The sequence below is a fragment of the Poromitra crassiceps genome (assembly GCF_964638095.1).
Source record: "Poromitra crassiceps genome assembly, chromosome: 5".
Taxonomy (NCBI): Eukaryota; Metazoa; Chordata; class Actinopteri; order Beryciformes; family Melamphaidae; genus Poromitra; species Poromitra crassiceps.
In genome coordinates, this window is record NC_139642.1 from 35,493,968 (window position 1) to 35,511,343 (window position 17,376).

Below are 17,376 nucleotides of genomic sequence, written 5' to 3' on the forward strand. Positions count from 1 at the left end.
GCTTAATGGTGTGGGCTGTCATCTTTTGTGACTCAGCACTGACCTCATAAGGTTTCTCTTTTCCAGAAATGTCTAGATGTAATCGTATGACCTCAATATGAGAAAGAAAAGAAAGAAAGAAAGAAAGAAAGAAAGAAAGAAAGACTACTGTAGCTGTGTATTCACCTCTGTAGGAAGGCGTAAGAGCAGTAGTACGTGACAAATGAGACGAAGAAGACGACGACTGGGAGAAGCCTAAGGCACCATGCTGGAGGCAAAGAAGACACACATAGAAACAATTTAAATAATAATAGTAAACCATATTTCACATACAACACACTAACTGGTCAATTATACCATAATATATTTAAACTGTAAATGTATGCCATTTGATTTTAAGGGACCAAAAAGGTATTGAAAGGGAGTCAATGAAGCATTGTCCGACCCTGGGTAGAAAATAAAATGTTAAACCGAAAATAATCTACTCATTAGATAATGGAAGTTTGGTTTGAAAATTTGCATCCAGTTTGAAGCAGAAGAATCAAAACTGGCATTGAAAAAAATGACTTGAAAATGAACTTGAAATTAAAAATGCCTCACCCTACACCAGAATCCTATTGCAACATTCACACATTGCAACATGCTGCAAACACTATCTAGAAAGACATAAGGGGGCGACAGGAAACTACAGTTCCGGAATGAATTGTCACTCCAATTTTCATTTCCTATAATGACCATGTCAATATGACAGAAAAAAACTTTCTTTAAATACCACTCAGATTTATATATATATATATATATATATATATATATATATATATATATATATATATATATATATATATATATATATATACACATATACACAGGGCTATTAACAGCAAATTTGTTAGAGTCCCCATTGTGATGATGTCACAATGTCTATGACATCACTGATGATGTCTATGATGTGATAGGATAGTGTGGGTCGGAATCCACCGTATCATAAGATTTATGACATCACTGATCATGTCACAATGTGTATGACATCAACGTTTTCATCAACATTTTTTTACACAGAGACCAGCTTACCACTTCATCAATCAGACACTGAGCTAGAGTCATATACAATGAGCGTATAAGAATTATAAGAATCTGGACAAAAACAACAGGTATTCCCAGCATTTGCTGTGAATACCTAATGAGCCTAAGTTCAGTTTCTGACTCAATTTTGCCTCCAGAGTCTCCACCCTAGAGATCGAGTGCGCGAGATTGCTAGTATATACATATATATTACAAATTACATTTATACCAAGCCTCTAATCTGTGATGTCATCAAGGGACAATGTCAGCGCTGGGACTGACATTATGATCTCCTCGTTTCAGCTTTTACACTGAAAAGAGCTCTAATTTGTCGAAACCCAGAAAATGTCCCCATATTTTCAGGAAATTATCCAAATAACTGTCACACTCATCTTTTCTACATTTTCCAGGCCAGACTTTTTATCATTTCCAGTAAAAGGACTCAGTGGTGAGTGTTCTGTCCTGAGGTAGGGGAATAATGCTCAATATAAGCCTTATTCTCGTGGGCATTTTGAAATGCAAACTCCAATCTGCATGTCAGCTACATACTGTACACCTCAGTGACCACATAACTATTCTCCATATGGTGAAAGATTTAATTCTTCAACCTGGGTTCTAAGCAACATACTGTACGTCCCACATGTTTTCTCCATGAATACAAATGGCTACTTACACTATAGTGCAAATCTAAACAGTTGTCGCCAAACTACCCAGGAATTTAACTGAGCTTGCTTTCTGGGACATGCATTGACAGACACAAAGCATAATTCAAAAAGCCTATAGTACTGCAAAACCTTCAGAGAAGCTGCTGCTGTACTGTATAGTACTGTATACTGTATAAGCCTATAGTACTGCAGAACCTTCAGAGAAGCTGCTGCTGTACTGTATAGTACTGTATATACTGTATAAGCCTATAGTACTGCAAAACCTTCAGAGAAGCTGCTGCTGTACTGCAAAACCTTCAGAGAAGCTGCTGCTGTACTGCAAAACCTTCAGAGAAGCTGCTGCTGTACTGTATAGTACTGTATATACTGTATAAGCCTATAGTACTGCAGAACCTTCAGAGAAGCTGCTGCTGTACTGTATAGTACTGTATATACTGTATAAGCCTATAGTACTGCAAAACCTTCAGAGAAGCTGCTGCTGTACTGTATAGTACTGTATACTGTATAAGCCTATAGTACTGCAGAACCTTCAGAGAAGCTGCTGCTGTACTGTATAGTACTGTATACTGTATAAGCCTATAGTACTGCAAAACCTTCAGAGAAGCTGCTGCTGTACTGCAAAACCTTCAGAGAAGCTGCTGCTGTACTGCAAAACCTTCAGAGAAGCTGCTGCTGTACTGTATAGTACTGTATATACTGTATAAGCCTATAGTACTGCAAAACCTTCAAAGAAGCTGCTGCTGTACTTTAGGTCTTCTGTAAAAGGAAAGTGTGAGGATGAAGGCAAGAGCTGTCTGACAGTAGACACAACCCCCATTTTTATCAAAGTGAACAAAGTTGAGTTGACAAATAGCAAATGAAAAAGGGAAACAGTTTGAGGAAGTTGTACACTTTCTTAGGATCAGAACATTTTAGGCAACATCTGGATTAAACATGTCATGGTTTGAAATGTCTCTTCAGATATGTGGCAGGAAATCAATGTGCAGAACACCGCATTGGATAACAACATTTAAACACAAAGGGTTGTACACTTGTCTCTGTATAGAGATGGATATGGTATTATACCAATACTGGCCATAGTGTAGATGACCAGTATCTTTGCAATTTTATTCATAATAACATTTAACGTTTATATTAGTCATGTTTGTTGATGATAAAAGTCCAACTGCAATCTATAATTTTTTTCTTTCTTATTATTCAGTAAATATTGGAAGTGAGGAAATGCAAAAGTAACTGACTCGTCGCTGTCCAGAACCATGTAGGCTCCTATCTAGGGAATCTCAACCTTTCAGGAAGTGAGAAAAACAGCCTTGTTTCAGCTTGACCAGCATGTATTTGAAAGGTTATTACATCTGATTTGAAAAGGTTTCATGAACCCTTGGGTGGCAGAATGTCCCCATCCCATTGGAATTGGAGTTACAGGGTTTTCACATGCCAGGGGTGTGGTGCTATGTTACTGAGCACAGATAACCTAATACATCATGACACTCATCATCATTTTATGCAGATGACTAGTAATCTATAACAAGTTACATTTTGACAGTAATCTTCCCAACCCTGCATGTGGAATAACCCAATCAGATTAGGGCTTTACTGGATTTCAAAGACAGAGAGAGAGAGAGAGAGAGAGAGAGAGAGAGAGAGAGAGAAACGTCCCATGTGAGTAATTTGCTGTGCAAATCCGAACAAAGGGTTAACAACATCCGAGATAAATCTCTCATGCACAGATGTGCTTGACCACCCACAGAAGAAAAGCTTACTTTTCGTTGCCTTCTGGGACATCTTCACGTGCTCCTTGGCCCTCTCATGTCTATGGAGTGCATGACGTTATCCTGGAAGAAGAACAACTTATTAGTGCATCAGACAGCTTCCTCTATACCGCTTCATGAATTGCATCCTCCACTTTCAGAGATGATGATCGAGATATGGGCGCTAACAAATGGTGCTAAGAGGAAACGGACACAGTGGTGCATTAAGTCTCACACACACACACACACACACACACACACACACACACACACACACACACACACACGCACACGCTGTGCTACTGTATATAGGCTATGCAGTGAGAAATAAGCCGTGTTGCTATGGGCGGCTAGGCTGTCTCTGATGGAGTGAGGGGAAAGGGAGAGAGAGTGAGAAGCACTGCACACAGTCAGTCAGACAGAGAAAGAAAGAAAGTGTTGAGGGAACAGGACTTACAAAGAAACAAGACAAGGGCCAGATGGCAAAAATACAAGAAGAATGTGGACAAAAATAGTAAGATAGAGATACAAAGGTGCGAAGGAGAGAGAGAGAGAGAGAGACAGAGAGAGAGAGGGAGAGAGACGGGCAGCAGATCGAGCCGATCAGTTTAAAGAGGATCATGACACTCTGCCCCCAGAACGGAAGGACATGGGCAATCCCACACCATCACATCAGCCTCACCGCAGTGTGCTTCATTCAATAGACTACTTGCACAACTCCACTACTTCCTGAAATGAGTAGGGCATCTTGGTTTCCTGTCCTACACTATTGGATGAACTGATTAATGTCAGGTGTGCCTGACTGCTGCAGTCACAACAACAGTGATCAGGCACACCTGACATTAATCAGTTCATCCAATAGTGTAGGACAGGAAACCAAGATGCCCTACTCATTTCAGGAAGTAGTGGAGTTGTGCAAGTACGGTAGTCTATTGTGCTTTGGCCAAATTTAGATTATGGCTTTGATCAGATTAAAAGGCAATTAATATGCCATTCATGCCCATCTTATCCACAATCTCCCTGATTTTAATAGACAATCTTCAGAGGCCAGATCCCTCCATCAGTTAAATTCAGAGAAACCCCTCATCATGGTCATATTTAGTTTGTGACACTGCTTAGAAAGAACACATCGCTTCAAAATAAAATGTACGGTATGTGGAATCATGTGCAAAGGGTAAGTGCATTATAGTAGATTTAGGAGAGCCAAAACAAATTTTGATCACAGCTGGATCAGCTGCCGTTACCCTAGCACATACTAGCACAATATTTAAACTTTTTGTGTTATCAGATTGAGCATTACTTAACACGTTCACTGCCAACGACGAGTTGAGTCGTCAAACACAATCCAGCGGTTCACTGCCAACGACGAGTTGAGTCGATTTTTTTTTTTTGACGGTGGGACGTTGATCTAACCCTTTTACGTCTCCTACACCAGAATTGGAGGTATTGAATGTGTATAATCTATTTTACCGACCCACTGAGTGGCGACATGTCTCTCCACAGTAGAAAGAGGCGACCCAAAACTGGAGGGAAAAGCGCGAGGAAGCCGTTCTCATACTGTAAAATTGATGGCGAAAACGCTTTCACTTTCGCGCTGATGCACAGCGGTGGCAACGGTGGGGGGTTCCAAGAATAGATTGGATGCACACTTTGAAACACGCAGCATAAATATGACCAGAATCGCAAAAGCTTCATCAAAGCTCTCAACCAAAACTCCACGAAACGAGCGAGTCCACCCAGACTTCCTCAAACAGCGGCCGCGCAAACAGGCACAGCAGCAGCAGCAACTTCGTTGTGACACGCCCGCTGGAGAGCCAGGGAGGCAGGAGGAGAACACACACGGAGGGAGGAGTTGGAAGCAGAGGGGGGTTTCCTGCTGTTATGGAGGAAATTACTGTTCAAAACTATTGTTTAGATGTCTGACGTCTTACTGATGCCAAAAATGAATGGTTAAAGTGACTGTTCTATCGAATTTCACAAAAAGCCGTTTATCTCTGAATAATTTTTCTGATGCTGAAACCATGCTGTATTCAACTGCTAATGCTTACATAACTACTAACTCTACAAACTAACTCTTTTAGACAGAGAAAGCACACATTCTATTAGTTCTTTTGAGATATTGTGTGTTCACAAAATCTTAGCAGAAAAGAATCCTCGGGTCTTGAAAGATGAGCCAGAATCCTCAAAAAAACCCTCTGGCAGAAGCTAACTACAGTAAAAAAAAAATGTCTGGCAGTGAATGTGTTAAAAAGGATACTGCTACATTTTAAGTTGAATTGTATTCGTTAACTTTTTTCTTTTCTTTTTTTAAATACACATTTTTGTCATAAGTAAGTAAAGTTTATTTATATAGCACCTTTCACAGACCAGAATCACAAAGTGCTTCACAAGATCAAAAGTTAAAACAGGTACAAGAATTGAATATTAACACACATAAACAAGACACAAATAAAACACAATAATACACAGGAGGTTAAACCAAAGCCAGACTGAGCAGATGAGTCTTTAGCTGCTTTTTAAAAATGTCAATACATGCAGAAGATCATATGATCAGAGGAAGGGCGTTCCATAACTTGGGAGCTACAGATTGAAATGCTCTGTCACCTTTAGTTTTAAGCCTAGAGCAGGAAACAGCTAGTAGGCCCTGGTCTGAAGATCTAAGTGACCTGCTGGTGGTATAGGGATGAAGCAGGTCACTAATGTAGGCAGGTGCCTGTCTGACCATGCAGGGCTCTATATGTGAAGACAAGAACTTTAAATTAGATCATAGAATTTTTGGGGAGCCAATGTAAGTGTGCTAGAATAGGAGTGACACCTCCTACTGGACCTGGCCAACCGCCTCGCAGCAGCATTCTGGACCATTTGTAGACGTCCAGAGATGACTTGCTGAGGCATGTGAAAAGAGAGTTACAGTAATCTAGGCGAGACGATACAAAGGCGTGAACAATCATTTCCAGCTCGGTTTGAGACACAACAGAGCGGAGCTTGGAAATGTTTCTCAGATGAAAGAATGAAGTACGGAGTAAAGACTTAATGTGTTGATCGAAGCTCATCACTTGATCAAAAACACCACCAAGATTCCCCAGGTTAGACCGCACAGTAGAGGACAGAGACCCCATGGGGACAATACTATCTGGAACAATAATAAGGACATCAGTCTTGTCGGGGTTCAACTGGAGAAAATTACTGGCCATCCAGTCGTTACTAGCAGACAGACAGTTATGCAAGACAGAGATTATCAGTTTTATCCGGCTTGAAAGATAAGTGCAACTGAACATCGTCGGCATAGCAGTGATAGGAGACACCTTCAAATTGCTTAATAATCAACCCTAGGGGAAGCATATAAACCCTGAACAAAATAGTGCCCAAAACAGAACCATAAATATTGTCGCATTGCAACTATGCAGAATATGGGTGTACTGAAAGTAAACAATTGTAAAACACGTTCATTTTAATACAAATTACAATTAAACCTGAAGGCTACGTGGTACATATCAAATTGATTGATTTTTGTTGTTAAAAAAACTTTGAATAAACCCTTTGAATAAACCTCTGACATAAGAAACTACCTTTGATTATCTTTTTTTTCTTTTGCTAATATAATACATCTTTGTATTTGTCCCAGGAAACATCACTTATTGATGTGTCCTGGGATACATTCAAAGACCTGTAAAACACAGAGGGATAACTTCAGCTACCAGCAGTCTTACTATCAGAGCTCACCTTGACCAGTTCACACTCCTAACATTATGAAATTAACATTTTGAATCTATAGGCCTAAGTATTTCGTAGGAATATTAACATATTTAGATTAATTCAATATTGACCTATAATATTAATAAGGATATTAATAGGATACTAAAAATGATGTAATCATGTTGCCGTGCTAGCAGTACTTACTGTACTCTAACTTCACCTCTGCTGTCTCAACAGCAAAGACTTCCTTCTTCATTTCTGAAATCCAGTCCTCTGCCTCCAACCCCATTAAACTGTTTTCCACCTTCTCCTCAACCCTCCCTCCCCTCCCTCTCTCTCTGCTGATGATTTTGTAACCTTCGACATTAGCTCTTCCTTCCCCCTTCCAGTCACTAACCGCAGTACTCCTGACCTGACTCCACAACTGACTCTCTGACCCCTGCCACAGGGCTTGCCTCCTTCTCTCCCCTCTCCCCCGAAGATGTCCTTAAACATGTCAGGTCTAACCATGCCACCTCCTGCCCCCTTGATCCTATCCCTTCCTATCTTCTCCAAACCATCTCCACTGATATATCTCCCTTCCTCACTACCCTTATTAACTCGTCTCTGTCCTCTGGTCTTGTTCCGGCTCTTCTAAAGACTGCTAGAGTCAAGTTACTGCTTAAAGACCCTGGAAACCGAAATCCACAAAAACCTTCTAACTATGTAATTAAACCCTCTCTTGACCCTACTGCCATCCAGAACTACCCACCTGTCTCTCTTCTCTCATTCTGTTTTCTGTACTGTTGACAAAATGTGATATTGTAAGTCGCTTTGGACAAAAGCGTCTGCTAAATGACATCATGTACTGTATGTAATCATAATGTATGTCAGCATGTATTTTGAGTTGACCATGTGCTGTTAGAATCCTCTACCCACAAAGGTTGGCCAGTGTCAAAAGTGTGGTTTTGCTTAGTGTCAAAAGGCCATTAAGTGCAGTCACGCCCCTTGGCTCCAAGCCCTCCATGTATCTATTTTAAGACTGTGCATGTGCTTTCTGCAGCATGGCAGCTTGCTGCATGGCAACAACAGTCAAATAAAAGCGTTGTCAGTCATACAAGTAAATCATGTATGGGCAGACTTGGAGACTGCGGCAGAGTGGAGAGACCACATGATCGATTAACACTGCCACAGGAACTTTATGTGGATTTCACAGACTCAAGCCCCTACCAGTCGAACACCAGTGAGATTTGATGGTAGAAAACATGTGTGTCACTGCTGCTTCTTGAGCCAGGGCGTCGCTCCTTGGCCTTAAAACAGAGCGCTTGTGTTTTCACATTGAGCAGGATGCAAGGCTGGGCTGTGTTTATTAATAATAATAATAATAATTCATTTATTTTATGTAGCGCTTTTCAATGACCCAAAGACGCTGACAATATGAGTACACAGAAAACAAGATAAAAATGAGCAACAGGCAACAACACCAAAGAATGGAGGAGCCAAACAAAACAGTGTGTGCAGCATTTAACCTTGATGAGAAAAACAACAGTAGCAGCACTGTACTGTACACATTATTTGACTACTTGCAATGTCGATTAAATTAATTTAAACAACTAATACAGGATTTGTTTGATGTGTTTAGTCTAAGTCTCTCAGGATAAAGTATGCTAAATGCCTAAATGACAGCAGAAAATCATAAAAACCACGTTGTATGCCTCTGCCAACAAGTCAAGTTGCAGTTTACATCCATGTCTGTCCAAACTAGGGATGCAACGGTATGAGTTTTTGACAGGATGATAACCTTGGACAAAAATACCACGGTTTCACGGTATCGCGGTATTGCGGACCTCTGCGTTTTACAATAGAGCATACAGCTGTCACACAGCCGGCGTCGTCTTTTTAGATGGGGGAAAGTTCAGGGGGGTGCTTGCGTTGTCCAGCTTCAGCCATTATCACACACACGGTTGTAAATACAGTCAGGGACAGCTCCTCTCTACTGTGCTCTAGTCTAGGTAGGCATGCAGCCAGGGGGAGCTGCACTCTGCAAGCGACCTGGGCACGTTGTTTTGGGGAAACAGCTGATACTGTGGGGAAGGTATGATGGCAAATCTTAGTGGTTTTGATCCCGTGCCTTTTTCAAACCACAGTATACCTTCAAACCGGAAACCGCTGCATCCCTAGTCCAAACTCCTAAAATGTGCAGACTTTGAAGGAATTTAATAAAAAGGTATGAAGTGCATTTTTTTTTGGCAAAATGGAAGATCACTGTTGTAGAACGGAGTTAATCAATACATTCTTCTCCCGCAAAACCAGCACCTCTCAATCACTATATTGACATGTATGATTCCAGTGAATAAATTCCAGTGGGAAACATGCTGTCTTCACTCACTCAGACTATTTTTACAGAGGAGTACAGAGGACTGATGGAGAGCTTCATCACATGGTGCAACGACAATCACCAGGGGGCCATATTACAGAAACGTCCTAGTCTCTCCCATGGTCTCTCCCCAGACGCAAATATATGTTGAATGGCTGTGCCCCGCATACAAGAGATCTGCAGCATGCAGTAACGTAGTGTATCAGCATAAGAACTCTCATTGGTCTGGTGTTGAGACTGAAACTTCCTAACTTGCAAATCCTATGTTAACTGTTTGGTAACCACAGTAATTAGAGTTAGGACCTGGTTTAGGAAAATAGCCATTTGTTGTTTGCCCAGACTGTGTCGGGCAAACAGCTGCATCTGCAAGTGCGACCAGGTTAGACTCTTAATATCAGCTTTTCATCTGTTTTCCTCTTTCCCACCATTCCCACTACATGAAACAGCATCAAAACAGGAAGGAAAGTCTGCAATCTGCTTGATTTGATTGACTTTGATTTAAACTTTTATGCACGCCTAAAAACCGCCAGAAAAACACGGCGTGCGGCACGGTGAAAGAGAGAAGCACACATGCACCGCTACAATAGAGAAACATGGTTTTGTTCTGTGTCGGCGCATTTCTAGCCTTTTTTTGTGATCGCCCCCACATAGTAACATTTAGCTGTGCCAGTTGAGAAAAGTAGCATTGGTTGTTTATTAACAGACATAAAAGTTGATAACCGATGTTGGATTGAGGATTTCCTAACCAGTCATAAGAAATATTTAGTAAGATAAGACAGGATTCCTTAAGTTAGTTAGGATTTGCTTCTGTAATACGAAAAATCAGGGAAAATCCTATCTTAGATGTTTCCTATCTTAACATAAGACTTAAGATAGGAAGTTTCTGACGCTCAAAATCAGCAAAACCAATGAGCCTGCAGTGGACTACCAGAAGAACAGGAGGCCACGCCCCCTGTCCTGGTTGTAATCCAGGGACAGGAAGTGAAGAGGTGGACTCAAGTATCTTGGGGTCCAAATCAATATCATTATTGTGATTATTAGCTCAACTTAAAGGATTTTGGTGTCTGCAAAAGTAAGACAGCCACACCTTTTCTGAATGTATTTTTGTAGAAACGCGTTAACAAGGATGGGATGAACGGACAGCCGGGCAACCCGAAAATATAACGCCTCCGGCCATGGCTGTCACCAGCGGAGGCATAGAAAAATCAAAACTTTTGCAATTGACTATAGTGATTTCTAAATCTTAAAGACCTGCATTCGTTTCACAGGAAACAAATTATGCAAAGTGAGTTAATCACAGAACTAATCATTGACAATTCTGTATAACATCTTACCTTTTCCCTCTCTCATTTTTTCCAATGTTTTTGTCCTCAATAGCACGGATGTGTGATGATGCTGGGCTCCCCCCTGTAACAGAGGCAAAATTATTCAGATCTATCTAACTAATTTTGAGAGATCAACTTGACTACACACCTGTTATGACAGGTTACTGTACACCTAAAGCTGTAATTGGAAACTGCACACTTGCATGATACAGGAATGGAATTACAGTATATGTATGCTAAGCAGCTGCATATAATATGAAAATTCCATTACAAAAGACATGTTTTCTTTTTTGTACTGTTCTCAGTAATTTACTTTCTCACCAGTGGGTGAATGGATGGCTAATAGACATACATAGGCTCAACATGCAGGAATGTCAACCTGGGTCAATTTAACTGAGAATCGTATTACATATCAATTCCCTCCCTACCAACACGAGGGTCGCAGGTTCAAGCCCCCGTGTTACCTCCGCCTTGGTCGCACATCTATACAGGCAAAATGTATTGTGTCCGCAGGTGGGAAGCCGGATTAAGGATAAGGATACTAGTGTCTCCTCTGGTCGGTCGGGTGCCTGTTCGGGGGGGAGCGGAACTGGGGGGAAAGCATGATCCTCCCATGCTACATCCTGCCGGTGAAACGCCTCGCTGTCAGGTGAAAAGAAGCGGCTGGCGACCGCACATGTATCAGAGGAAGCATGTGCTAGTCTACAACTCTCCCCAAATCGGCAGGTAGAGGGTGTGGAGCAACGACCGGAACAGCAGGGGAATGGGCCAAGTACAATTGGGGGGAAAATGGGAGAAAAAGAATCAGAGAAAAAAAACTTGATTAAGAAAATATAGAGATATATTATATAGCAATAGCCCCTTCCTACTCAAGACGCCAATATAAAATACCATCAACTCCAGACCCATCAACTTGATTGAGGGCAGCTAAGCAGCTCCACATAGCTCCCAGGAGCATGAAGCACAGAGGAGGCACAGGAGCGTGGCTGACTGTGTGTGATATGTGGGGGAGAGGGGCAGGGAGAGCAGAGAGAGGGTCGAGTACTGTGCTGTGCGATAAAGCCTGCCAGACTGATACTGGCAAAGAGTCTTGACGTAAGAGACCAACAAAACAACAGCAGAGCTTCAGATCCGGGCCTGACTGAGCAAATGCCATGTGGTGGTTCCTTAATGCTACTGTAATCTTTGCTCCAGTGATGAGAGAAATTCAGAGCGACCACTAAAACAGCTTAGCCACATACTGTAGCCTTTAAGCTACAATAGAACTTTTCAGCTCTCTCGGTCTCTAAACAATATTTTGTGTGATATAAACAAAAGGCACATGAGCTGCCTAATGCTCCACCATAATCACAAAGAAATATGAAACACAACCAGTTGTGTCAGAAAATCAATTTTTCCTCATTAATATGTTAAGTGTATACAGCAAGGTGCTCCAAAATCTAATCAGATCATCTACTCTATAGGGGAAACCTGTGGTGGATGATTACTGCATAGTACCATGTACCATGGTGTGGTGATACATACTAAATCCAATCAGAATCAGAATAGGGTTCAAAATGTTACAGAAATGACAATGAGGCAAGACGTCCTTGTATTCTAAACACCCTTCACCAAACAGCTGATTTCTGTCAACCCCAGATACATACACTAAACAAAGTCACATGCACATTCTGCTCACAATAAATCAGAGCTAAAACGCATAATCTGAGCATTTAATCCAGTCATACCCGCTAAATAACCTCCCCATTGTAACAGTTTGTCTGCTTTTATGAGAAAATACCTTCAGAGAAATTGTGGGCCGTTATGAAACCTTTTACTTCCCACAAATAAGTACCAGGATGTGACATACTGTCAGTAATATCTCAAATGTACTACATGAAAGACAGTGAGCGCTCAATGGAATTATTACTATTATTTTTTGTAGCAGTTAGAATGAGGGCAATTTTGGCTGTGGGACATGGCTTCACTCCACTCTCCTGATCCTATTTGTCATACTAGCTCTACCTATTGTTGTTCAATATGGTTCTAATTTGGCCAGACCATTCGGTTTTCCATTAAATGTGGTTTAACTTACATTGCCAATGAACCTGCATCTCTCAACAATACTATACAAACAAACTACTATAAATCATTTTCCCTCAGTAACTCAACACTCTCAGATATGCGTAAACTCATTACCACACTCACATCCCTATGATTCCATTTTCTACATGCATGTCATTTTAGTTGACTTCTATATTTTCCCAATAATTTGGATGCTTCTTCCTGTTGTTCTTTTGTCTTTTAGTTTCCACGATGCAATTCAGTTTAGTCTTTGCTTGTCGTTTTGTTGTCTTGTCAATGATTGTGGCAGCCCCCTGCGTGGTAGCTTGCCACCATCGGTGTATGAATGCGTGTGTGAATGGGTGAATGTAGGCACATTGTAAAGCGCTTTGGAAAAAAGCGCTATATAAATGCAGTCCATTTACCATTTTTGTTGTTGATAGAGTGAAACATCTGATCAGAATAGTTATTCTATATTCTATTCTCTCACTGGGATAACTCATAGAAAATTTATAAAAACTGAATGGTTATGTGTTATTTATTTGGGCTTTCCTCCATATAAGAAGCCCCACTAAAAACATGCAAGAAGATCGCCACCTGACCACTGACGACAGACAAAGATGGTCCCCGTGCGCTGCAAGCTGCCCACTGCTCCTGGTTACTACCTGGAGGAAGGACATGCCTTGTATGGGTTAAAAGCAGACACTGAATTTCACCGGCCACCACTGCTGACCGAACATAGGGAAATACTACAAACACTTAAGACTGGATGTTAATACAGGCTAGAGACCATGTTGCAATGGGATCACACCAGCCGTGACGGCCGCCTGGTACCTTAAAACGAATGTGGGCCAGGGGCGTAAAGTGTGTGTGTGTGTGTGTGTGTGGTGTGTGTGTGTGTGTGTGTGTGTGTGGGGGGGGGGGGGGGGGGGGGGGGTGGCGGGCTTGCTCGGATCACACCTAAACTCAGCCTTCATTTTGATGTCAACTCCTCCAACGCACCTGTAAAATTTCGTGACTGCATCTTGCACGGTTTTTACGCTATCCCGGTGACAAAATGCATCCACAGACAGACTAAACACCTGGCAAAGTAGCCTAATCAAAAGCCTACCACTTCTGTGTACAGTAGTCCCTGCTACTATAGGTGTCTCCAGGACCACATTTTGCCATGATGACACACACAGACTCACAAAGTGAAAACAATACCAGCCCCGTTGTCGTGGCTGGTAAAAAAAAAAAGATCTGATTTCGCTCAAGACTCCATAAACACATAATAATAATAATAATAATAATAATAATAATAATAATAATGGTAATAATAATAATAACAATTGCATCTTCCATAAACTGCACAGTCTGCACTTCATGAGCAGCATGCAAGCCATTAGGCAAGCTACAGTATTTCCCTAATGATGGCACCCATGGGTGGGTAGTGAAACAGACACTGTTTGGGGAATGAAGACCTGAGGGCCAGGCCTAATCATTAGAACAAGCTACGTCAACAAATTGAGATGATTGGAGATTGTGGCTCTCTCTTTATGACTCTCTCTCTATGACATCAATTTGATCTCCCAGCGGTTTAATTTCCAATTAAAGATGCTATTTTTGCATGATGCCAACAGCATTCTGTACAGTGTGTGCTAGCGTGCGTGTACACTTGCACTTGCGGCTTTAAGTATAATCGGCCTACTCACTACTTTCAAGATGAAGCTGGTCTTAATTAGTACTTTGGAGGGGAGAGTTAGCTCAGTCGTGTTTTGACAAACAACAGCGGTTAACCATTTCCAGTTGGTCACCAGACTGTTCCCACACTAAGAACGAACAAGACTGAATAAAACGGGGGGAAACGTTACAGCGGGAATGGATCAACCAAGTCTTTATATAATACTCCCAAATCCAAATGAATGAATAATAGACTACACTTTTCAACCTCTTCTGCATTCAAGAAGGAAAAAGTCCTGTTGATTTGCCAATCAATAATCAGTACCCAGTTTCCATTCCATTCTGTGACAGACCACCCCGTGGGTAATCCCCCCAACACTCCTGACACACACACAGACACCTTCCAGGACCCTTCATGTGAGCCAACATTGAGGCCAGCACATTTACACCTGGCACTAACATGCATTTTCTGTGATCAGATTGCAATTGGATAGTACTTGACCACATTAGCCTGATTGCCTGGGTGATCCGATTGCAATCTGATTGCAATCGGATCACCCAAAACAGGTGTCCCATTGAGAGGACGCATTGCATTTACACGCCCCCAAGACAGACTCAATGTGTCTTGGGGGCGTTTACACCTGTACTTTGACTTTCAAGTGGTCAAGCACTATCCTATTGCAATCTGATCACAGAAAATGCATTTTAGTGCCAGGTGTAAATGGCCTCATTGAACAGGGCAAATTATAGTTGTTTGTTAGGCATGGTATGATGGCACCTCCTCTCTCTGCAATTTTTGCATAATATATTTTGCTTTATCTGTAGGTATGTATGATGTCTGCTGTCCTAATCCAGCTGTGAATATCAGTCAGACAGACACAAGACAAGAAGGCATCTCATCACATAAAAGCACTTTGTATTGGCAGGGTGCTGCACAAAGCCATCAGGCTGAATTATACCCTCATAACCTTTTGCATTCACACAATCTTTTAAAGCAGGGACTCCCATTCTTCATCATGTCAAAGAATCCATAAAAATATAGAATACTTTACCACAGACCCAAGTTTGATTAATATTATTTGTCGATCCGATTTTACTGAATTTTTATACTGAGATTGGAAGATGCAGGTGGATAGAGTGAAACATCTGATCAGAATAGTTATTCTATATTCTATTCTCTCTCTGGGATAACTCATAGAAAATTTATAAAAACTGAACAGTTATGTGTTATTTATTTGGCTTGGGAAACCCCTGAAACCCCCCTGACCCCCACTCAACAGAGCATGATTTGACTTAGCCCCATAACGTGACGCCACTTACTGTACTTACTGTACAGCAGTCGGCGCCACACAGCGTTAGAATCCTCAATAGGTGGGCAAGGCTGTTAAAAAAGCTCTCCTACCCGTATCCGACCTCCGATTGCAGATCCGAAGATATGATCGCCAGCCTAGTGAAGCCAGTAAGTTTGCCGGGGCGGTTAAATTATACTGCTGCGTGAAACAACCGTTTAGAAGCAGTCTTTGCACAGCCTGCGCTGAATTTACAGCAGGGTGTGTTTGATCTCAATATCATGGTGCACTGCTTGCACGCGGCGAGCAAACAACACATGCGGTTGTCAGTGATCAATGCAAATCCAGCGCACCTGGGAAGCAAAACATGTCATGAAATACTCAAACTGCCAAGGTTCCTGTCGGCACTAGGAAGCTTCTCCTGTCCTCAATACGGCACAGGCTGTGCAAAGACTGCTTCTAAACGGTTGTTTCACGCAGCAGTATAATTTAACCGCCCCGGCGAACTTACTGGCTTCACTAGGCTGGCGATCATATCTTCGGATCTGCAATCGGAGGTCGGATACGGGTAGGAGAGCTTTTTTAACAGCCTTGCCCACCTATTGAGGATTCTAAAGCTGTGTGGCGCCGACTGCTGTACAGTAAGTGGCGTCACGTTATGGGGCTAGATTTGACTAAACACATGTTCAACTATCATGTTTTCCAGATTGCAATTGATTGACAGGCATGGTAGAGTCAAGAGGGCATATCATGGGGCTGTCCAACCCTGTTCACCACCACACAAGTTCCCATGTACACAAATACCAACTGACTGAAAGTAGGTTAACAAAAGGAGATGCGAAACAAACCAAACACTTCTTCTTTTCGGCCCGGGCAGGGCAGTGGTGACAGGGCTTGTAGTAAGTCCACCACACATGTTTGCCAAGCAGCAATATAGGCAGCAAGGATCATGAAACTATTCCCATGATGTGTCCTGGCATGTTCCTGATCTGAACTCATCACTATACCTGATTACTAGAGGTGATGAAGGAGTTGTTGGGTAATGACATCAAACCAACAGGCAGCTGGTTCACTGCCAGATTGAAATTGTAGGCTAACTGTCTAACTCTACTTTTAGGTTAGGTTCAATAAAGTCCAACCACTAATCACAATGGAAAATAATATGAGTGAAAGAATGAGTGTATATTCAAGTATACATGCTAATATCCCTACAAACATTTCTATCCCCCATATAAAGCTGTCTTTGTATATTTGTACATCAGGTCAGGATGACAAGCAAATTTATTTGTCTAGCCTGTGCTTTGGGTAAATTTAAATGAATGTAGCCTATATTAATCGCACTAACACAAAGCTATATTAAGTCCAAAGTCATACCAATCACATTTACACTTGACAGCTTTGTTGTGATCCAATGAGGGCAGTAACAAATTAGTGCAGTTGTTACGCCATCCTCCAAACATGCACAAAACTCCTAATATACAGACCCAGGCTGCTGTTTCAGTTCGGAAAGGGCTTTGAACACAGTCTTACCAGCAGTGCTGCCCACCAGTT

General features: G+C 41.7%; 1 protein-coding gene across 1 annotated transcript in view; it reads right to left on the reverse strand.

Annotated features, from left to right (window-relative positions):
* The window catches only part of st3gal4 (ST3 beta-galactoside alpha-2,3-sialyltransferase 4), a 42,576-nt gene extending 25,200 nt beyond the window's left edge, over nt 1-17,376 (reverse strand). The window contains exons 1-4 of the mRNA XM_083637026.1: nt 17,356-17,376; nt 10,841-10,913; nt 3,467-3,538; nt 166-247 (exon numbers count right to left, since the gene is read on the reverse strand). Of these exons, the coding sequence (XP_083493152.1) occupies nt 166-247; nt 3,467-3,488 (104 nt within the window). The 5' untranslated portion in view covers nt 3,489-3,538; nt 10,841-10,913; nt 17,356-17,376. The remainder of the gene's footprint in view (nt 1-165; nt 248-3,466; nt 3,539-10,840; nt 10,914-17,355) is intronic.